Source organism: Pseudorasbora parva, chromosome 1, assembly GCF_024679245.1.
Source record: "Pseudorasbora parva isolate DD20220531a chromosome 1, ASM2467924v1, whole genome shotgun sequence".
Taxonomy (NCBI): Eukaryota; Metazoa; Chordata; class Actinopteri; order Cypriniformes; family Gobionidae; genus Pseudorasbora; species Pseudorasbora parva.
In genome coordinates, this window is record NC_090172.1 from 29,995,421 (window position 1) to 30,017,561 (window position 22,141).

Sequence of the window (22,141 nt, forward strand, 5' to 3'; positions counted from 1 at the left end):
AGACGCTGCGATAATAACAACCAACTGAAGATATTGGTGCTGCTGAGTTTAAACTATATTAGGCGATTATTTCTCAAGCTATTTTATGCCTACATCTCGGAAAATACAGAGGCCTGGACCTCGGCTATGGCCAATTCACAAACAAATGGACAGTTTTCCCATGATTTATACATAGACAGTAAAAGAAATGGACAGTTTTCCCATGATTTATATATAATATTATTTCCCACAACGCTTTTCGTCGTCTGTTTTTACCTGCATCGCTTTCCGTAATTATCAGTTGCGCGCGGAAGCCGGAAGGTCCGAAATACATTTTGCAAAGTACCTCCTGGCTCGTTTTGAAGTTCGCTCATCCTGCCTTTTCAAGGATCTAATATGGCGATACTTCAGTTGGTAAGTATTAATATTACTTTTCATTTCATGCATGCAATAAATTGCATATTTCCAAGCGGACAGTGTTATTATTAGACATACGATTGGTTGTGTATTGTTAAAAGGCGTGTGGCCTAACATTTTTAATGTTTGTCACTGCTCCGATAAAGATTAGCTCATTAAATTTCTTAATACAATAACGTTTCAATACAATAGCCAAAATAAAAAAAAATTGAAATTAGCGAGTAATATGTTTGTTTAGCACGAGAATTCAAGTCCTTTATTGTTAGTTGAGGATTTCTTTTTTGTCTCTAGGTGGCGCTGATAAACTGATATATCTGCGTTGAACCGCGTTTGTGAGAGAGGAAGACAGCGGAGGGTGAGGTAAGAACATGTTTTTTTTTTATTTTTATTTTTTTATTGAAACATTTCAAATAACAAATTGGCATTAAATATGGAGCCAGATCAGCCTTCAAAAACCTTCATTTATCTTTGACTGAAGAAAGAAAATCTTGGATGACATGGAGGATGATAAATGATCAGGATTTTTTTTATTTTGAAGTGAACTACTCCTTTAAGTCACGCTAACACCCTTCAAGGTGACAGAAGTTGTGTAAAAAAATAATAATAATTAATAATAATAATAATAAATATATATATAAACACATTAAAAAATAAAAATACTACTTGATACTACTTTACTGGGATATTAGGCTTTATTAGTTGAGAGAATACAAAATAGTTACAGACTTTCGTTTATCACTTGTTTAATTGTGCATTATGCAGCACCATGATCAGTCAATTTGACATGGGAGCAGTTGAGATAAGTCTTCCAATCAGCGTCTGCGGCTTTGGATAGATGAATGTTTTCTTTATTGTATATGAAATCCTATGCTGCGTTCCACTCCACTTTAAGACACGCACTTGCGCTATGGAGCCAGATCAGCCTCAATAATAATACATTTACAAAACAAAATTCATAAATGCATAGCACAATTCACATTTGTAAAATTGGATTCGTAAATTCAAAACACGATTCATAAAGTTAAAAGCATAAATATTTTCCCAAAGGCTTACACAAATGCATCTTACCTAAATAAATGTAAAATCTTTACACAGATATGTATATATCAAGTTCTTGAATGCATTTCCATCACACATTTATGAAAGATGTTGCATGCATTTATGGATCGTTGAATCTGCATTTGCGAATCGTCACACGTGCATGGACTGCATTGCATTTGTGTGTGGGATTTTTGAGACCTTCCTAGCAGGTTAGGGTTCGTAAATATCTTTTTTTGGAGGACGTTCTGTTTAGCCAATCTTGGTGAGCTTTTAATCCACCAATCAAAACGCTCCTTACTGATCAGACTCAAGAAGCTCAGTCCTGCCCTTGTTCTGTGCATTCTTTCATGATCGGTTGTTTCACGACCTTTATGTAAAGACATTTTAATGGGTACTCTTTTTTTTAGCACCTATTGCAATTTCTACAAAATTATGATTTATATTGTTCGCACAAAATACAGCTACCCGGTTAGCCTGCGATCACCATGGAAATGGGGCGGCAGCTCGTCTGACAATTGGCAGCTGTTCCTGTTGTTTTCACTTCAGGTAAGTTTAGTCCCTAAAATTACACAGATAATACACACACCTGTTCCTGACACTTTCTTGCAAGCTTCTGTTAAATATTTACTTTAGAGAAATGGTTTAGTGTCTTCGGAAAAAATCTGTTAGAGTCTCAACCATTAAGCTAACGTTAAATATAAGAGGTAATGTTAGGCTAACGTTAGCCTTGCGCTATAAGGAAATTTGGGCTCTTAATCACATATTATCTGTAGATAAGAGTTTTTGATAGCTTTGCTGGCAATGTGTCATGAATGGAAGTAATGTTAATCTAATTATTTAACCTAAAAGTTTTCACTGTTAATCGGTGACGTCACTCACACAAAGCGTGAAAATGGGCTGAAACGAATTCAGACACGTTTTGATCTTTCATAGTGAACCAGAATTGACAATGTATATCACCATGCATCTGTAAAACCTAAACGTAAATTCTGGTATCTTAAGATATTATATTGTATATCCTGTATATTATTTTTTCCCCTGCATTTTCACCTATGCTCTAGTTTATTTATTTCTAATAAACCTGACATTGTATACCACATATTGTTGGCTCTGTAACAAATTGTTTATGTTCCACTGTTTCTTTTTTTCTGCACACTTCACCACAGAGGCCAAATGAGCATTGTGAATGTACAAATCTCACGTTATATTTATAACAATTCTTGTTGATGTTTGAATTGTATTTCAGGGCAGTTTGTGAAGACAGATTAATGCCTGGTTCAGACTACAAGATATTTTTGTCTGTTACGATAGTTACTGTGTCAGATTATGCGATTTTTACTCCTAAAATCTTGTCGTGTCCTGGACTAGAAACATGTCAGACTACACGTTGCTACTCGACCAATCATCGCTTGTTGTCACGGCGTGCGTGATGTCATCAACTTTAAGAAACAAGAGCTTAAACAAACGATGTCTGAAGCAGCGTGTTTTGGCTGTTTTATGTTTAGAAAAGCGCAAAAATAAAAATAAAACCCAAAATAGGACATGTTCCTGACTTGCTGGAAGAGGACTGGCCTGTCAATCCTCCAAAGAGAACTTTAGGTAAAATATTGTTCTTTTTATATTAAATATTTAGTTATTAGCCAGCAGTAAAAGCATGCCACCACAACGTATTTGTAAAACATCTATTAAGCTTACATTCCAGTAACGTTAGCTCACCGGGTTCCTGAAGTGCTTCCTGTATCGTTCGCCAGCATTTTTCTTATTTGGTTGTGGTAACTTAGTCCGTCGATGACACATCATACAGGCAGGAATACTGTTGCCACAACTCCATGAACCTTTCCTCCATTTTATAATTCCATCTAAAGTTAGCCGCTCCGTCATCTCTCACGTTTCGGCGTGTTTGAAAACTGTGTACGAAAACTGTCTGTACTCCGGTTGGTCAGCGTCACACGTGACGGAACCCGTCGTGAAGGACTGCAAAAAAATTAAACATGCTAGTCTTTCTGTCGTGACGTCGTGAACTATCGCAGACGCGGATTCGGTTGTCGTATACTATGACACACTATACGAGATGAAACGATCGATTCTTGCGTCCCGACGTCCATTATCGTTTACGAATCCCTACGACACCTTACGTCACACAGACCGTGCCAAATTCGGGCTAATATCGTGTAGTCTGAACCAGGCATAACAAGAGATGTTGTGACAACCTGGACAGAAGTCGGTTCCAGATCCACCTTCCAGACCAGACTTCTCTCTCATATTTATTGCTGTCTAATGGTGTATTATGTGTCCTCTGCAGAATTAGGTGCATGCAGATATTACTCGGGAACAGGACTAAAATTTGTTTGCTATAATACATCTATCTAGTGCACCAGTGAAACATAATTTTCCCCCCACATTTGCTTGTATAACTATATCTTTGTCATAGTATTCTTTCAGTGGTAAAGGGGTTTTCAGATGACAGAAGTCAACGTTAGTCAATACAATGATCTCTATGAAATGAAGCGCCAGATTTCCGGTGTTTTCCAAAATCTGTGACTGACCAAATCATGTGACCCTAGTTGGCGCTATATTGAGCAAATCCAACCTACTACTAAACCTATTCCTAATCCTAACCTTATAACTAGGGTCACAGGATTAGCTACTACAACAGAATGAATCTACAGAGCATGACGTCCAGGGAAAATAGTAGGCTAAATTTATTAATCGAAGGGACGAATTAGTAAATCGTAGGCACAATTTACTTTTTGTCTTGCACGTCGTGTGCGGTGCTCTGTATGGATCAGCATTGAATGGAATGGTTTACTAACCTACTAACTCATTAGAAGAGCCCTTGCTGCCACCTACTGGCATAACAATGTAACCTGCTATAAAAGTGCTGAAAAACAGGCACATTAAAACAACAAATATTATTGATTCAACAATAACAGCCATTATACATTTTATATTTACATTACATATTTAGATTGCAATTTAATTATTATAATAATTGCAGCAAACTAATTATTAACTAATTAATGATTGTAACTATTTTAATGATGAAATGCATTTTTTTTTCTGTTGTATCTTATAACAACTGTGCACTGAAATTGTTTTGTATTTTTCTATTGGTTAATGTTATTATATTTAAATTTGCCAATCATTGCATCATTTGCATGTGCTGTACTTTATTTGTACTATTTTGGTGTATTTTTATTTATCGGTATATCATTTTTACTTATTCACCATTCACTTTTCTTTGGTTCAAAAAAGTAAATGGTGAATGTAAAGTAAATGGTGAATAAGGAAGATTGTTATGCTTAATATTTCTATATGAGGTTAACATTAACACCTCCCTTTGTGTTCAGCAGAGAAAATTAGGTCATATAGGTTTAGATTAGGAATAACCCAAGGATGATTCTTTTTTTGTGAACTCTGTCATATTGCTTTTTATGTTTTGTGAATAAATACAATGAGTGACTAAATTTGTGTAAAGTATTAATTATTTGGACTACATATGTAAATGTAGTTTAATAAAATGAGCAACAACCAGAGGAGAGCCCTAAAGGTAAGGTGAAATGTAAAAAGTGCTAGTAATAAGATGAATATTCAGATATATCATATTCAAAATATACAGAAATATTGTAACCTGTGACTTGCCTATGATAAACTATAAAGAGATCTAAAAAGACCACTTAATCTATTTCTCTTACTATACAGTTATAATATTGTTTTATATTGAAGTCATTTTTCAAAGATTTTGTATTTTGTATTCTCTCAACTAATAAAGCCTAATATCCCAGTAAAGTAGTATCAAGTAGTATTTTTATTTTTTAATGTGTTTATATATATATTTATTATTATTATTATTAATTATTATTATTTTTTTACACAACTTCTGTCACCTTGAAGGGTGTTAGCGTGACTTAAAGGAGTAGTTCACTTCAAAATAAAAAAAATCCTGATCATTTATCATCCTCCATGTCATCCAAGATTTTCTTTCTTCAGTCAAAGATAAATGAAGGTTTTTGAGGAAAACATTCCAGGATTTTTCTACATATAGTTGACTTTAATGCATGGGGTACAATGGGTTTAAGGCCCAAATTCCAGTTTCAATGCAGCTTCAATGTAGATCAAACGAGGAATAAGGGCAGAAACAGCTGCTGTATTATGCTTCTTTATGTGGACTACAGTATTTTCTTATCATAGCTGTAATCATTTGTTTAAAACACGCGTCCAAATTATGAGCCTGCCCTCCCTAATTAAAGCTTGGCGTGTCTTAAAATAATGTGTTGTTGGTGCATAAGAATCCTACATGTGATTCAAAAAGCATTTTCAAACAGCAACGGCAGGTTTGTCAGTAATGTCTTTGTTTGACCGAGTAGATAAGCAAATCCTGTTATTACTTTATATTAGATATGTTATTTTACGTCCCCAATATAGCACAAAAATGATTATATACACACACGGCATGTTTTACTTTACAGTAAGCCTATATTAAACATGCCTTTTGTCATTATTATTCACAGTACGCAGTCTGTTTTCCAGAATGGCTGCCCTCAGGCAGAGGAAGGGCAGTAAAGGGAAGGAGCCGGGGCCCAGCATTCAGAACCTGAAGACTAAGTGTATAACTGAACCTAGAGAGAGGTTTGCAACAGGTCAGTGTTGTTTGTTGCAAAAAAGTACATTTAATTCCCCCCACCCCCCCACCCCCCACCAAAAAAAATAAATGAATAAATGACCATTTACTCGCCATCCGTCCCAGATGCATATTAATATTTTTTTAGATGAACACACAATTCAAAAAAAGAAGAGTCCATAAAATTCAAGAGGATAGTAATTAAAACATTTTTTGAAAAAAAAAAACAAATAAATGTTTGTCTCTTTTTAAATGTTTGTTTTGCGCTGCTCTGCGATGTGCCACGTATTACGTAATCATGTTGGGCTCATGTGTGAAGCAGGAGAAAGTACTTGAAAACACAATTTACATAATCTTTTTATTTTGTTAACAAAATGTTTTATACATAAATGAACATTTTCAGGTCAGAAACCTGAAACCTGAAAATTTCGTGTTTTGCTTGTTGGAGTACAACATTATTTTGGGACTATCGCTAACGCATGTAAAGGCTTTAAAAACAAAATCAGTTTTGTTTTATATCATCAATAATTGACGCTGTAGCTCTCGTTTTGGTCATAGTTTGTCTTGAAAAACCGAGATATTTGACTGTCGTCGTAGGAGAAGTCACACTGCAGGATTGTGTGCCAAATCTTCTGACACTGCTAGAATTTCGTCTGAGGTCAAATTTGATCGCAGCGCCCATTAATCGGCTGCCGGTGAACATGTCAAACTAACGACCAAAGACGTCAGATTTTAGCCTAGGATCTGATGAATCTTTTAGGATTTGCTAAATTTGTCTCAGACGGCCAAATCGAATGTCGAATGGCCTTCACAACAACAACAAAAAATGTAAACCAACTATGATCCTGTCCCAAATACACCCTATACCCTCACGGTCTTCCTCTGAGTCCGCACTATATGACTGCCGGGAAGAAGTCCGCTGCGTAACCCGCACCAGTGCGGACTCGGCAGAAGTGTGGATCGAGGGCGCATATCGACCTCAACGGGGTGCTCGCGAGCACCCTTCTGAGACCTAAAATGAAAAATGGGACTTTTGGCCTAGTAGTGGCGGATTTTGTTGTAAAAACTTGGCAACTCTGTCTGCAAGCATGCTGGAATAAACAATCTTTGCCTGTGTTGTAAAAAAATAATAATAATAATTTAAGGATACAACAGTTACTTACCAACATGATTATCATTTCAGAGAGAAATAGTGAAGGTGAATGCATATACAAACAAGCTCTCCGTTTAAGATTTGAACAAATTCAATCCAGGGCAAGCGCCTTTGATGACGTGGATGATTATGTGACTGTTTATTATCTGTTTATCATTGTCTAAAGCCCGCCCTGATGATTTCATTGGTCCGAACAGTTTTTGTTCGGGCATAATTACTCATCTATGGATCAAGTCCAGAACGAACTGCGCGAGCGCAAATGTTGTGGGAGGGGCTAAGTTCGGCTGGCATCCAGGCTAAGGAAAGCCCACCTTATATTAAAAATCTCTGCATACATTGATATGCAGTAGGTAATCTCAGTGCTTAGAACTGACTGGATGTTGAAGAGTAGATGCATAAACTAATCTATAGGCTATCATATGAATTGGCTTGTGAGATGTGTCATGTGGTAATATCGTCATAGAGATAACACCAATGACAGCGAGAGGACCCACAAGTCTCAAAGCAGACTGCAGAATTTTGCAAGTAACTTGAGCAATCACTGATTTCACCCAAAGCGACTACAGGCGTCTGCTAGCTCCTCTTTAAAGAGCAAAAGGTAAGCTCTTTAAAAACTGAGTTGATTTGCAGTTGCAGTGTTTGTTTTTTTGTCATATTAATGTGTAGGCTATTACGTATCCCAGGTGTCAAAATTATGTAACAGTATACTGTATATATTTCATTGAATATATTCAATGAAATGGACATTGTTTTACGGTTTTAAATTATATATTTTAATAATTATTTTAGTTTTTTAAAGATAACATTGTGTAGGCTATATCTCACAATTTTCTAAAAGAATAGCTTGTTAATCTAAATTAATCCAATTTTTTTCATTGTTCGATTGCAGAATATGAACTATAAATAGGCTATGTTTTACTGTCCATAATAAAATTAGCTATAATCGTTTGAAATAGTAGGCCTTTTATATTCTCAGAGGCTGCATGCATGTGAACTAACTTCTCATCCACATATCAGCGTGCGTTTCTGTACTTTGCATTATTGTCATAAAAGAGAAAATGCTGTTATTATTATTACATTTCTGTTTTCAGTTGACATCACAATGAGCGGGCGAGTGGATGATGTTATGCAGCTTTGCTGTGAGGTGTCGGCCAGCAGAAAGATGAAAGCAGCAGTGAAGAGCTCTGGAAAGGGAGCTGCAGCGGCTGGCGGAGGTGCCTTTGTCGGGGGAATGGTAGGAGGCCCAGCCGGTATAGCTGTTGGTAGGATCATGCCTCTTTTTCCCATGCAATCCACGAACTTTCATCTACTTTCATCATAGGGTGGTGTTTTAATATTAGCTTAAATTGATCTTTTTTTGCAGCCTTTTCAGTAAGGCGACACCATTAACACCAAAAAATAAATAAACACATAGGCCTTTTATGTTAGGCATTTATTAAATTATTTTAATCCTTTGATAGCCCTATACATTTTATTTATCTGTTTTTTATAGTTTAACACTATAAAATACACTACTTAAAAGTAGATCTTTAATAACTTTACAAACTGAGCTATAAATTAATAAAAATCTGCATATACATCTCTTGATATACTATTCTAGGTGGCACTTTGGGAGGTCTCTTGGGAACTTGGATGACCAGTGGCCAATTCAAACCTCTTCCTGATATTATCATGGAGCTGCCTCCTAAATATAGGGAGAAACTGTACACTGATGTCATGGCTGCATTGGGCACACTGGACTGGACAGACGTCGCTAGCCTCATTGCTCTGGTTATGGGCAGCTCCACTCTGCAAGAACGAGTGCTTGCTGCTATCCTCGCTTATGCCACGAAAGAGTTCAAGGCTGAAGTGCTGTATGAAAAATGACCACTAGATGGTTGATGTCATCAGTCAGTGTTTCAAGACCTGGTTCTGTTTGTTTATGTATACTCCTGTTGCTTTTGTACTCATATCCATGTTTCTCTGCAACTCCTGTTCAGGCTGCTCTCTCTCTCTCTCTCTCTCTCTCTCTCTCTCTCTCTGTGTGTGGATTGCATGCTGGGAGCGGAAGTGTGGTGTGGGGATGTGAGAGCGGCACGCTTGATTTTTAGTTTCAAGGTGTTATTTTTCAGTCTAAGTATTTTCTTTCTTTTTGTTTGTTTGTTTGTTTGTTCTTTATCACTTTGCGGTTTACTTTAAGTACTTGTGGGATTAATTCAGTGATAAGGGCCATGGCGTCTCTCTCTGGTGAGGGAACGCCTGGGCTATCAATCAAAAACGGATGTAAAGTGTTTTCGGACCAAGCATTTACCGTAGAGGACGTGCTTCTAGCAATGGGCGAGATTGTAGGAAACGAAAACATAGCATCGGCCTCCAGAATGAATAGGGCTGTAGTAGTTTTTCTAAAAGATGAGAAACTCGTAAACATCCTTGTTGAAAATGGAATTGTTGTGTCTGAAACGCTGGTGCAAGTGACGCCTTTACGCGCACCGGCTACTAGAGTCACCATTTCTAACGCGCCGCCTTTCATTTCAAATGAGCAAATCATAAAAGAATTGAGTCGTTATGGAAAGTTTGCTGGATCCATTAAAATGGTTCCGCTCGGGTGTAAAAACGCAGCTTTAAAACATGTGATGTCTTTTCGAAGACAAGTGTTCATGTTTTTAAATGCCCAATCTGAGTCTCTGGATATCTCGTTTCGCATTCAGCATGGAGACAGTTCTTTTATGATTTTTGCAACGACAGAAAGCCTTCGTTGTTTTGAATGCGGCGATTTGGGACATAAGAAGTTTACGTGTCCGCATAGGAAACAATTAGAAAATGCAAAGAATGACGGAAACAATGACGCGCAAACTGATCAGAGTGAAAAAAATGAAAGTCCAGATAAAGAGAAGCGGCCTATAGCTGTAACGGAGGTAACGATTCCAGAAAAGAAACAGAGGATAAATGGGAATAAAGATTCAGAGGCCTCGGTTTCAACAGGTGAACCCAGCGTTATTCCTCAGACTACACCCGAGAAGAGTGCTATAGATCCAAGCGCAAAGTCAGAGGTGAGTGAGTTTTTGTCTTTAATACGAGCTGGTGATAATACTGTAGGACCGAATGTTGGTGTTGTTATGGATAAGGAATGTGTTTATGGTGATGATGTTCAGAGTAGTAGCGGGATACAGGCGAATGCACTTGTGGAGAGTGAAAACAGTGATGATGAATTGATGGAGGATTGTGACAATTGCTCAGAGTTTTCGGATATTGATTGCAGTCAGTCTTTGGAGGACATTTATTCTGTCGAAGAATTAAATGATTTTCTAGACTTAACTAAAGGGAAAAAAGTTGATGTTGCGAAGTTTTTCCCCGATGTTAATAAGTTTATAAAATCAGTGGCGATAGCTCAGAAGACGGCAGGCTATGATGTCATTTCAAAACAAAAAAGATTTCGGCTGAAAAAGTTTTTAACAACTGTACGTAAGTCTCAAAAAGATAACGTAAAACTGGCCAAATGGAAAAAATAAGTCACATGGGTATGGGATCTATCTTCATTTTTGTTGTGTTTTTCTGTCATTTGTTTTTTTCTTCTCTTTACCCTGCAATGCAGATTCTTAGATTGGGATCTTTAAATGTGAATGGGCTAAGAGATGGGGGAAAAAGAGGATTGCTTTCTGAGTTCCTTAGACTTAAAGATTCAGAAGTTATATTTTTACAAGAAACTCATAGCGATATGAAAAATGAATCTGAGCTAAACATGTGGTGGAAAGGAAAGCTTTGTTTAAGTCATGGCACAAATGTTAGTGCAGGCGTAGCCATTTTATTTTCACCTCACCTCAATGTCAATATTTTATCAGAAATGGAATTAGAGAAAGGGCGTATTTTGATGGTGAAAGCTAAAGTTGAAAATCAGTTATTTGTTTTTATAAATATATATGCTCCAAATAAAGGGTTAGATAGAATGATTATGTTGAGAAAATTGGGAGAGTTTTTAAAAAGTTACGCTGTAGATGGTATGCTAATCATTGGTGGGGATTGGAATTGTTCTCTTAATTTTCTTTTAGATAGGAATAATGAGGAGCCACATCCTGTATCAGTTTCTGTTTTAAAAAGTTTAATGGTTCAAAATGATTTAGTAGATGTTTGGAGAGAGCGGAATAAAGAGATGAAACAATATACATGGACCAAAGTCTCACAAGGAAGGATAAGTGCAGCAAGACTTGATAGGTTTTATGTCAAGCGTGCGGAGAATAATAGAATCATGGGGTGTAATATTTTTCCATGTTGTCTATCAGATCATCATTTTATTACAGTCAATATTATTTTGACACAATCTAAATTTAAAAGTCCATATTGGAAGTTTAATGTTGCACTGTTGAAAGAGATAGACTTTTATGAGAAATTTGAATTGTTTTGGAACGAATGGGGTTCAAAGAAAAATGAGTTTGAGAATTTAATTCAGTGGTGGGATATAGGGAAGACGCAAATCAAAATATTTTGTCAGCAGTATACATGTTTTTCAACAAGAAAAATAAAACAAAAAATTTCAGAAATAGAACATGAGATTTTGAACATTACAGCTAGTATGATTCAGAACTCTAATTCATCTTCGGCTGGCATTGTGAGTGAAAAGAAACAAGATCTAGAACATTTGTTGCAAGTGAGGGCAAAAGGAGCCTTGATAAGATCTCGTTTTATGTCCGTTCATGAGATGGATGCCCCCACTGCTTATTTTTTTAATTTAGAGAAAGTGTCAAAACAACAAAATCAAATGCATTGTTTGACAACACCTGATGGACGTAAGACTTTTGATGCAACTGAAATGAGAAAGATTGCAGTGGACTTTTATTCGAACTTATATAGAAAAGAGGACACTGACACTGAATGTGTATCAGAGCTACTGCAGCAGTTGCCTTCTCTTTCTAAACCACAAAGTGAGCACTTGGACAGAACTGTTTCATTTGAGGAGTTATCGGATGCTGTCAAACAGATGAAGCCTGGCAGAGCACCTGGAATTGATGGACTTTCACTGGACTTTTATAAAGCTGTGTGGAATTACATCGGTAAAGACTTTAATGAGGTGGTCCAAGAGTGTTTTAAAGAAAAACGCCTTCCCACAAGTTGTCAAAGGGCAGTGTTAACACTGCTACCAAAGAAGGGTGACTTGAGTGTTCTTAAAAATTGGAGGCCTGTGTCAATCCTAACAACTGATTACAAGCTAATTGCTAAAGTTTTGGCAAATAGGCTGAAAACTGTATTAGGAGATTTAATATGTCAAGATCAATCTTACTGTGTTCCAGAAAGAACCATATATGATAATATTTTTATGATGAGAGATATCTTAGATTTTTCTAAACAAAATGAAATGAATGTGGGTTTTCTATTCCTGGATCAGGAAAAAGCGTTCGATAGAGTGGATCATGGTTTTCTGTACGAAACAATGAGTGCATTTGGATTTGGAGATGGTTTTATTTCTTGGCTCAAACTATTATATATGAATGCATCTTGTATTTTAAAAATAGGAGGTGGGTTAAGTAAACCAATAAGAATGCTTAAAGGTATCAGACAAGGTTGCCCTCTCTCCGGTCAGTTATATGCATTAGCAGTGGAGCCACTCCTGTGTCTTTTGAGGAAAGAACTGTCTGGTCTTAAGATTGATGGGAACTCTAATGCTTTAAAGTTAACAGCATATGCAGATGACATTACTGTGATAGTGAAAGATCAAAGAGATATTGATATGTTTAATTACAGTATCTCTCTATATGAGAGAGCGTCGTCTGCAAAACTGAACTGGAGCAAAACAGAAGCTTTTTGGTGCAATAGTAAAGAACAATGCTCCAATGTCGATGCAAAACCTGTTATCCCGGGAAATGTAAAGTGGGGAAAAGAAGGATTTAAGTTTTTAGGTGTCTTTTTAGGTTCTGAGGAACATCAAAGAAAGAACTGGGAAGGCGTGAAAGATAAAATCTGTAATAGATTATCAAAATGGAAATGGATTTTACCTCAACTTTCTTATAGAGGGAGAGTGCTGGTCGTGAATAATCTTGCCGCATCCATTTTATGGCATAAACTGATTGTGTTGAACCCACCAGAGGACTTCATTCGGGAAATTCAAAAAGTGTTGGTACAGTTTTTCTGGGATGGACAACATTGGTTGAGAGAATCAGTATTGTATCTACAGCTAAGTGAAGGAGGCCAGGGCCTTATGGACATTAAATCCAAGGTGGCTGGTTTTAGACTGCAGACTGCGCAAAGACTACTGTACCATCAGTCTCAGAACTGGTCAGAAATTGCTTGTGCTCTACTAAGAAGAGTGGGGCGGATGAACTTGGATAAACATTTATTCTTAATTAATTTGAAGGAAGTGGATTTGAATGGACTCTCTTCCTTTTATGTATCAGTTTTAAATGCATGGCAAATATTTGTTGTTAAAAGAGAATTGTCTGAGGTTCCCCATGAGTGGGTTCTTGAAGAACCATTACTTTTTAATCCTCTTCTTACTGGCATGAGTTTAAAATCTAAAACTGTATGCACAAACCTGGTCAAAGCAGGAATAAGTAAAATCTGTCATCTTCGGTCGATTGACCGATGGATTTCTGCAGAAAAACTGGCCATGAAGATTGGTATTCATTCTGTTCGGACTGTTGAAAAATTGCTACATGAGATACAAGAGTCATTTCCTTTAATCCCATCACAAGTAGACATGGTAAAGAATGATTTCCCCAGCATTAAGGTGGTGGTAAACGTAGGAGATTGGCAGGAGACAGATGGAAGATTACTCTCTTTTACAACACCTGAACTGGGTCTTTTTGACACTATATCTAAGAAGGCTCTTTATCTTGTTTGTGTCAAATATCTGAACTTAAGAGCATTGAAAGATCTTCCAGAGACCAAATGGACTAATTTTGTTGAATCAGGTGTATCTCCAAAAGGATGTTGGAGGTCATTGTACAAGATGCCAATCGAAAAAAGAACTGGGGATTTACAATGGAGGATTTCTCATTGTATTTTAGCAACAAATCGGTACAAAGCTCATCTAAATCCTTTGCAAGGAGAAGAATGTTTGTTTTGTGGTCTTCCAGAAACAGTTTTCCATATTTTTATTGGGTGTTCAAGGCTGTTAGGAATTTTCGATGTATTAAGAGATTTGAGCCATAATTTTGGTTTTATTTTTACAAATAGTCTCTTTATTTTCGGACCAAAATATAACACCTTGAACAAAAGCAAAATTGTTCTGATAAATGTTTTATTTGGAAAGGCAAAAATGGCAATTTGGCTCACCAGAAAAAGAAAATTGCTGTCTAATAATGATACTGATCCTTTGAGCATGTTCAGAGCTTTGGTAAAGAGTAGGCTGGTTATGGAGTATAAGTATTATGAATTGGTGAACGATACTGAATCTTTCTTCTTTTTATGGGGTGTTGGAAATGTTTTATGTCAACCCAATGACGAGGGAGGTTGTGATGTGTTGATGTAAAAGTGCTTTTTTTTAAATGATTGTATTTATTTTATTTATTTATTATTTTAGGAATGTAAATTTCTGAAGTAATGTGTTAAGGCTTTTATGTATTTAGATTTGTAATTAAAGAGATGTTAAAAGTCAAAAAAGTCTCTCTCTCTCTCTCTCTCTCTCTCTCTCTCTCTCTCTCTCTCTCTCTCTCTCTCTCTCTCTCTCTCTCTCTCTCTCTCTCTCTCTCTCTCTCTCTCTCTCTCTCTCTCTCATCAACAATGGCACTTAAGGCATAGGCTATAGAAAATAAGCCATTTATGTCTTCATAAAGCATGTTTCTGTAACTAAATATATTCTCACTGTAATAAATATGTATCTCATTTCTTGGATGGATTAGTATTTTATATGTTTTACTAATTATATTTTATATAATTCGTCAGTTGTATGCATTTTAAACCAATACACTTCGTAGATAGACGCGGAAGTGCATCGAATGTGATAACGAAAGTAATTTTCGCGTTCAAACCTGGTCGAGTTTAAAGAAAGACACTCAGGTAAGACATGTAAAACCGTGTTTAGTAAAATCAATGTAGCTAGTTTATCAACTAGGCCTGGTGATTTTATAAATGAAAGACTATCCTATTTTCTCAAACATGAAAAGGGGCGAAGACTCAAAAACGCGTAATGATTAAAGAAGTTTGTGTCATCGGCAGGATTTTTCCCTTTTCCTTTAATACATTTGTGCATCGTTGTTTATTGCAATTTTCAGCACGTCAAAATGACAAACCGAAAAGATGATATTATGAAACTCTGCTGTGAGATCTCCGCGAATAAGAAGATAAAAGCAGCATTTAAAAGCTCAGCGAAAGGAGCTGCCGTTGCTGGTGGAGGTGCTTTTGTGGGAGGTCTGATCGGAGGTCCAGCTGGTATAGCTGTTGGTATATTTATCCGTGATTTCTTCGATCTTCAAACGTATAGTTCACTTATTAACCACAAGATGGTGCTATATATTAATTTGGTTTATTTGTATTGCTTAAAGGTGCTGCTTTGGGAGGTGCGCTGGGAGGATGGATGACAAGTGGCCAGTTCAAACCACTTCCTGAGATCCTCATGGAGTTGGCTCCTACACAGCAGGAGAAACTGTACTCTGATATCATGGCAGTAGTGGGTACACTAAAATGGACTGACCTCACCCAGTTAATTGCTCAAGTTAATGGGAATGCCACTCTACGTGATCAGGTTCTGGCTGCTATAGTCAACTATACTAAAACCCAGCTCAAAGCTGATGTGCAGTATGAAGATTGACCACCGGAGGGTGAATATCACTGCTTTAGTTAACTTTCGTAGATCTTTCTTTAAAAGGATAATTCACCCAAAAAATAAAATTCTGTCAACATTTACTAATCCTCAAGTTGTGCCAAATCTGGATACATTTCTTTGTTCTGGTACAAAGGAAGATTTTTGGATGTATGTGCGCAAGCAAGCATATCTGCATTTTTGGGTGAAATATTCCTTTAATTCATTTGCTCCTTTTTATTCTCTTCTTCTTCTTCTTTCACTGAGAGTTACTATAGGTTTAACTATTGACTTGAGCCTAATTACTACTAGCATTTTGTTAGCAATAAGTATCCTAACAGATGTTAGGGCAGAAATATATTTTGATGGTTGAAACTGTGAATGGGATAATGTGGGGCAAATAATGGTTGAAACACTGGGCTATTTGTAACAGAATCGTTCCCGTGTTTAGGAAAAGCTAGAATGACTATTGTTGCTATATTTTACATTCTTAATGTCACATGAATTTTTATTAACCACTATAATAAAGGATGTCACTGTGTCAAAGTAGAACTTGTAAAAATATTGTTTAGTAGGCTATGTTTAGGTCACTAATGTTGATAGGCTATTAACACATGTAGCCTAATAATACGCAATCAAGTTGTCACAATCCAAAATGTGTAATTTAGGTGTCACTGTTGAGCAGACATGAATGCATAATGAAAGACATAATGGGGATTGTGTGAATGCGAGTATCTTTTTATCACAAGCCAAACAGGTGCAAAAATGGAAACTGGTAATAAAAAGGTAATACCGGTATTCCATATAAAAAATAAAAATAATAATAAAAAAAAGACAGATCAGACAGTGGGCTTAATAATTGTTTGTTTTTTTGGCTTATTGATGTTATAATATATATAATGTGTAATGGGACACCCCTCTAAATTAATTTAATTCAGGTGTTCCAATCACTTCCATGGACACAGGTGTATAAAATCAAGCACCTATATGCAAACTGCTTTTACAAACATTTGTGAAAGAGTGGGTCCCTCTCAGGAACTCGATGAATTCAAGTGTGGCACCGTGATAGGCTGCCACCTGTGCAATTAGTCCATTTGTGAAATTTCCTCACTACTAAATATTCCACGGTGCACTGTTAGTGGTTTTATTGCAAAGTGGAAGCAAGTGGGAACAACAGCAACTCAGGCACGAAGGGGTAGTTTGGTGGAGGGATTATGGTGTGGGGTTGTTTTCAGGGGTTTGGCTTGGCCTTTCAGTTCCAGTTAAATTAACTCTTAATGCTTCAGCAAAACAAGACATTTTGGACAATTTCATAGTGATGGGCAGACCGAGGCTTCGTGAAGCACTGAAACAGTTGAAGCAAATGTGCCGAAGCTTCGAAACAACACCCGACACCCGTCTCCACGACGCCATCTAGTGGACACTTGCGTGTATTGCTCTGAAAGTGATCTACTATGTAAAAAACGTTTTTAACATCGGTCTGACAACTACTTGGTTTTGTAACCTGTAGCCTCCTCATTGTAAATAAATTTAGTTTTTTTTGTCATGAAAAATTAAGATTATTAAAAGAAATAAAGCCACAATGTGTTATTTGTTACATAACATTTTTATTCAAAAAAATATGAATTGCTCTGCTGTTGAAGGACTTGATTGATTTTTTTTTTTTACATATAATTTCCAGCCTTTGAAAAAATGATTAAAAACTATTTTTTCAAATAATTTTATAATCAAGTAGCCTACACACAAATGAGGAAAAATTAAAGATAAAATTAGAGATAAAAAAGCATTGTCATTTCATCATTGCAATATTTTAGAGAGGCATACATTTTTAAGCTTTGATAATTGCAAACGTTTTAAGTAGCCTACACTTCTTTAGTATACAAAATATTAGGCTACATAATCTTGCTCCCCCTCCACTGCATGGCTTTTTTCAAAGACTTGACAGTGGAGGTGGTACACGGGCCCCTTTCAATAAGAGAATGTCCTACATTCAACATCTTTAAAACTCTCTTAAAACAGTGGCTTCTTGAAACCGGAGGTGTACTCATATTTAACTGTCATACATTTATCAATAGTATGTACACTTACACTGTAAATCTAAATGTAGTATAGAGGTGAATGAACAATGTCTTGCCATTTGTGTATTTTTTATTTTATTTTTTAGGTGAATGTGAATGATGTTGAATGATTGTTGGCTGTCTTTGTTATTTTTATGTTATCTGCAGGGACTGCAGACGAAAAATAGTTATTTTTACTAATTCTGGCATATTTACATTGTGAATTTTTATAGCCTACAACAATGTTCATGAATATGCTTGGTCTATTAAATAAACGAATAAAATAGAAATATATATTACCTATGGATATCTAGGATATATCTTCTATATATCTATATAATTCTACATATTTTATAATTCTAAGTTAGCCTATGTGAATGCACAATATATCTCACTTAGGCTTTATCACAATCTCTCTCCTCTCACAAAACCCATGAGGTGAAGATGGATTAACTTCTCTTTTAAACTGTGGGGAATGAGGTTCATTCAGATGTGTGACTGTGTGGTTTGTTCCCGCCCCTTTTAATCAAAGCAGTTTCGACAGGCGCACCTGATGAAACACTTCAGCGCTTCGTTTAGCGGTAGTCACGTGACATGGGTGTGTCGAATCACAGCTCGGAGCAGTGTTTCGAAACATCTGCGCTTCGGGATCTCGACACAGCGTCGAAACGTCAGGTTCGCGTCAGCCATCCCTACAATTTCATGATCCCAACTTTGTGAGAACAGTTTGGGGATGGCCCCTTCCTATTCCAACATGACTATGCATCATTGCACAAAGTAAGGACCATAAAGACATGGATGAGCGAGTTTGGTGTGGAGGAACTTGAATGGCCTGCACAGGGCCCTGACCTCAACCCAATAGAACATCTTTGGCTTGAATTAGAGCAGAGACTGCAAGCCAGGCCTTCTCGTCCAACATCAGGGTCTGACTTCACAATTGTCCTTCTAGAAGAATGGTCAGAAATTCCCATAAACACGTCTAAACCTTGTGGAAAGGCTTTCCAGTAAAATTAAAGCTGTTATAGCTGCAAAGGGTGAGCCAACTGCATATTAAACCCTATTAAAATTCAGCTTGTTTGTTGTGTAACATTTGGTTAATATATACAGGTGCTGGTCATATAATTAATATCATCAAGAAGTTGATTTATTTTCACTAATTCCATTCAAAATGTGAATATTATATTTATTCATTACACATAGACTGATATCTTTCAGTATCTCAGCTAATATATATAAATTATTGTATATGCATATTTATGTGTGTGTGTGTGTATTTATATAAACATAATATTTATACATAGTTACACATATTAGCCTACGTAAACATTAACTTTTATTTTGGATGCATCAACAGGGTGGCCTATTGGGGCAAATTGCTGCTTGTTTAAATGATGATCCGATATAAATTAAAAGTATTACGAAATGGCAATAACACTTATTAAAGGGGCAGGACACAGCAGTGGTGTTACTCGATGTCACTTTCACTTTCTCTACGTCAACACAAAGAGGTAGGCTAATTCCTGAAAGTTGTATTAGTTTACAAATTCCCAAAGTTAAATGATAATGGTAAATGTTGTAAAAAGCAGAAAACAGAAAGTTTGCTTATTGTATGTAGTAGGCTAATGTATAGTTACTTTTTCTATCACAACTAGGCCTACAGTAGCCTAGTTGTAGGCTGTTTGTGATAGAAATCGACTCTTTGCGCAGCTGTGTTCTTACATTTGAGAATAGACAGCTCTTTGATTCATGTTTCTTCCGTAGGCAGCGTTTTGATGGCAACACAATGAATCGTCAAATAGACGATATAATGGGGCTCTGCTGTAAAGTATCAGAGAGCAGGCAGATTAAAGCAGCGGTACACAACTCCGCCAAAGGAGCTGCTACAGCCGGCGGAGGAGCTTTTTTAGGCGGGCTACTCGGAGGGCCACCCGGTATATTTATTGGTATGTTGACTGTGTGTTTATAGTGTATGGTTTGACTTCTTCACATTCACAAACTTTGACCGACTGCACTTCATAACCACAGGGTGGTGGTATAGCCCAATAGGTTTTGCAGGCAGGGCCAAAAAACGTTATTTCAGCGTTAACTAAAACAAAACAAAATATAAACAAAACGTGAACTTATTTTACTTTCTGCTATTTGGTTTTCAAGGAAAATTCTCATTATTTTATTTAGTTTAACTTTAGGCTAATAAAATAAAGCAATAATAACCCCCTGTTGCAAATTCACTCTGCATGTTTTGGCATGTTAATTGTGTCTAAAAGATTTTCTTATTAGTATTTACAATTTTAACTTGATACAATTGAAAACTTGAGGTTTTTACTGTACGTTACATGAGGTTAGATTCGTTAAATCATTGGTTTATAAAGTTCAGCCTTTATGCTTATGTATTGGGAAGGCTACCACTAAACTGGCTACTGAAAAAGTTTAAATTTATACCAACATAGGTTACCAAATGTCACCAAAGTTATCACATTTTTAGGTTTTAGCTCACTTGAGCATATTGGAATTGTTTTTTTTTTCTGTTTTGTTTTGTTTATGGAATTTGATTTTTTATTTTTTATTTTACAAAAATGTTTTATAAAATAGATATATTTTACATAAAAATGGTAGGCTACTTTTAGTAGTAAATAAATTCAAAAATACAAAAAAAAATACTTAAATTTAAAATGAAAATAGAAAACGTAAAGATAACAATTTTGCATCTCAATTATATAGGCTACTTAAACTGTTGACATGTTTGTAATAATAAGATATCTAAGCACACAACGTATACATACATTTTGATTAAATCATTAGAAAAAGTTGGAATTGCAAAATAAAATAGAAAATAAAAAACAATACAGTAGCTAAACATATAATTTAGTGTGATCAACTTAGTGCACCTTTATCATTTAGTTTCTTCCTCCTTAATCTCCTTTTGTCGTATGTAGGTGGTGCTCTGGGAGGTGCTGTGGGATGGTGGATGACTAGTGACAAATTCCTGCCTCTTCATCAGATAATAATACAGATGCCTCCTCAACAGAAGAAGAAACTGTACTCTGAGGTCATGGCGATACTGGGCAATCTGGATTGGGTTGACCTGGCTCAACTCATTTTTCTAGTAATGGGTAACTCCTCTCTGCAGATGCAAGTGCTTAGTACTTTAATCTCTTTTGCCACAAAAGAGCTCGGAGCCAAAGTGGAGTATGGACAAAAATTAGTGGGCTAATGTTGCCTGCTTATAGTCTAAGCCAGGTCTGATTACAGTACCTGAAGCTTTTTGCTGTTGCTTTTGAAATCTGTTTTACTTTTATTTTTCCTTATTAAACATGGTTGTGGGTGTCATCACATTGTTCTGTTAATATTTTAATCCAGTTTACCAGAGTAATAGTTTCACTGTTTTAAAAAAAAAAAATCTGTCAATTAATTCTACAGTAATCTTTTCCTGATTGTAAAATCAAGACCACCTGATGAGCAATTTCAGTACAGTTAAAAGAATAGCACATTATTTGCTCACCCTCATGTTGTTTCAAAGCTGTCTGACTTCCTTTTGTGGAATATAAAATAATATATTTTTTGAAGAATGGTTTGGTTAATCATTGATTTGCATTGTAGGCTATATAGACTGAAAGAACATAATATAAAATATCTGCTTTTGTTTTCTAAAGAAAGAAGAAAGAATGTCATACGCAGGTTTGATACATGAGAGTAAATTATGACAGTTTAAACATTTTTTGACGTGAAAACTATTTTAGTAGATTTAACTTTTAGATTTGCTATTAATATGATAGTTTTTTTTTCCATTATCATTTGAAAATCTGTTTTCTAAAAACATAGGATTGGGAAGTTTTGACCTGAATCAGAGTCAGCATTTTCATCATCATTTATGCCAAAGTCAATTTATTTGCTCTTTATAATGTATTTTAAAATGCAGGTTATTCCTGTGATGGAATATATATACACACAGGTCTTTCTCAAAAGATTAGCATATTGTGATAAAATGATGCAATGATAAAAATTAAACTTTCATATATATTAGATTCATTGCACACCAACTGAAATATTTCAGGTCTTTTATTGTTTTAATGCTGATGATTTTGGCATACAGCTCATGAAAACCCAAAATTACTATCTAAAAAAATTAGCATATTTCATCCGACCAATAAAGGAAAGGTGTTTTTAAT

General features: G+C 35.9%; 3 protein-coding genes across 7 annotated transcripts; all 3 read left to right on the plus strand.

Annotated features, from left to right (window-relative positions):
- Window positions 1–321: 321 nt before the first annotated feature.
- Window positions 322–9,223, plus strand: si:ch211-260e23.8 (protein C19orf12 homolog). 5 transcript variants are annotated; one of them, XM_067437743.1, is made up of 6 exons: window positions 322–393; window positions 688–756; window positions 1,899–1,983; window positions 5,949–6,077; window positions 8,303–8,473; window positions 8,812–9,223. In XM_067437743.1, the coding sequence occupies exons 4-6, from the start codon at window positions 5,969–5,971 to the stop codon at window positions 9,075–9,077; spliced, it is 546 nt and encodes a 181-aa protein (XP_067293844.1). In that variant the 5' UTR covers window positions 322–393; window positions 688–756; window positions 1,899–1,983; window positions 5,949–5,968; the 3' UTR covers window positions 9,078–9,223. The 5 variants fall into 5 exon arrangements, with proteins under 5 accessions (XP_067293844.1, XP_067293834.1, XP_067293853.1 ...); XM_067437733.1 differs by lacking the exon at window positions 1,899–1,983; XM_067437752.1 differs by lacking the exon at window positions 1,899–1,983 and having other exon boundaries at window positions 5,968–6,077.
- Window positions 9,224–15,053: 5,830 nt separating this feature from the next.
- Window positions 15,054–16,688, plus strand: zgc:101715 (Protein C19orf12 homolog-like). Its single transcript, XM_067449876.1, has 3 exons — window positions 15,054–15,176; window positions 15,392–15,560; window positions 15,662–16,688. The coding sequence occupies exons 2-3, from the start codon at window positions 15,401–15,403 to the stop codon at window positions 15,925–15,927; spliced, it is 426 nt and encodes a 141-aa protein (XP_067305977.1). The 5' UTR covers window positions 15,054–15,176; window positions 15,392–15,400; the 3' UTR covers window positions 15,928–16,688.
- A 2,674-nt stretch (window positions 16,689–19,362) lies between these two features.
- On the plus strand, window positions 19,363–21,302 carry si:ch211-260e23.7 (protein C19orf12 homolog). The gene is made up of 3 exons (XM_067449884.1): window positions 19,363–19,483; window positions 19,737–19,918; window positions 20,909–21,302. Exons 1-3 carry the CDS (start codon window positions 19,398–19,400, stop codon window positions 21,184–21,186), a joined length of 546 nt encoding a protein of 181 aa, XP_067305985.1. The 5' UTR covers window positions 19,363–19,397; the 3' UTR covers window positions 21,187–21,302.
- The last annotated feature ends 839 nt before the right edge of the window (window positions 21,303–22,141 follow it).

What these genes read in the sequence shown, in the direction of transcription:
- si:ch211-260e23.7 (XM_067449884.1), top strand. Translation starts at nt 19,398, where the DNA reads ATGGCAATAACACTTATTAAAGGGGCAGGACACAGCAGTGGTGTTACT. An exon ending in CTCTACGTCAACACAAAGAG is followed by an intron (nt 19,484 to 19,736) that starts GTAGGCTAATTC and finishes TTTCTTCCGTAG; the next exon opens with GCAGCGTTTTGATGGCAACA. An exon ending in GCCACCCGGTATATTTATTG is followed by an intron (nt 19,919 to 20,908) that starts GTATGTTGACTG and finishes TGTCGTATGTAG; the next exon opens with GTGGTGCTCTGGGAGGTGCT.
- zgc:101715 (XM_067449876.1), top strand. Translation starts at nt 15,401, where the DNA reads ATGACAAACCGAAAAGATGATATTATGAAACTCTGCTGTGAGATCTCC. An exon ending in TCCAGCTGGTATAGCTGTTG is followed by an intron (nt 15,561 to 15,661) that starts GTATATTTATCC and finishes TATTGCTTAAAG; the next exon opens with GTGCTGCTTTGGGAGGTGCG.
- si:ch211-260e23.8 (XM_067437743.1), top strand. Translation starts at nt 5,969, where the DNA reads ATGGCTGCCCTCAGGCAGAGGAAGGGCAGTAAAGGGAAGGAGCCGGGG. An exon ending in TAGAGAGAGGTTTGCAACAG is followed by an intron (nt 6,078 to 8,302) that starts GTCAGTGTTGTT and finishes TTCTGTTTTCAG; the next exon opens with TTGACATCACAATGAGCGGG. An exon ending in CCCAGCCGGTATAGCTGTTG is followed by an intron (nt 8,474 to 8,811) that starts GTAGGATCATGC and finishes ATACTATTCTAG; the next exon opens with GTGGCACTTTGGGAGGTCTC.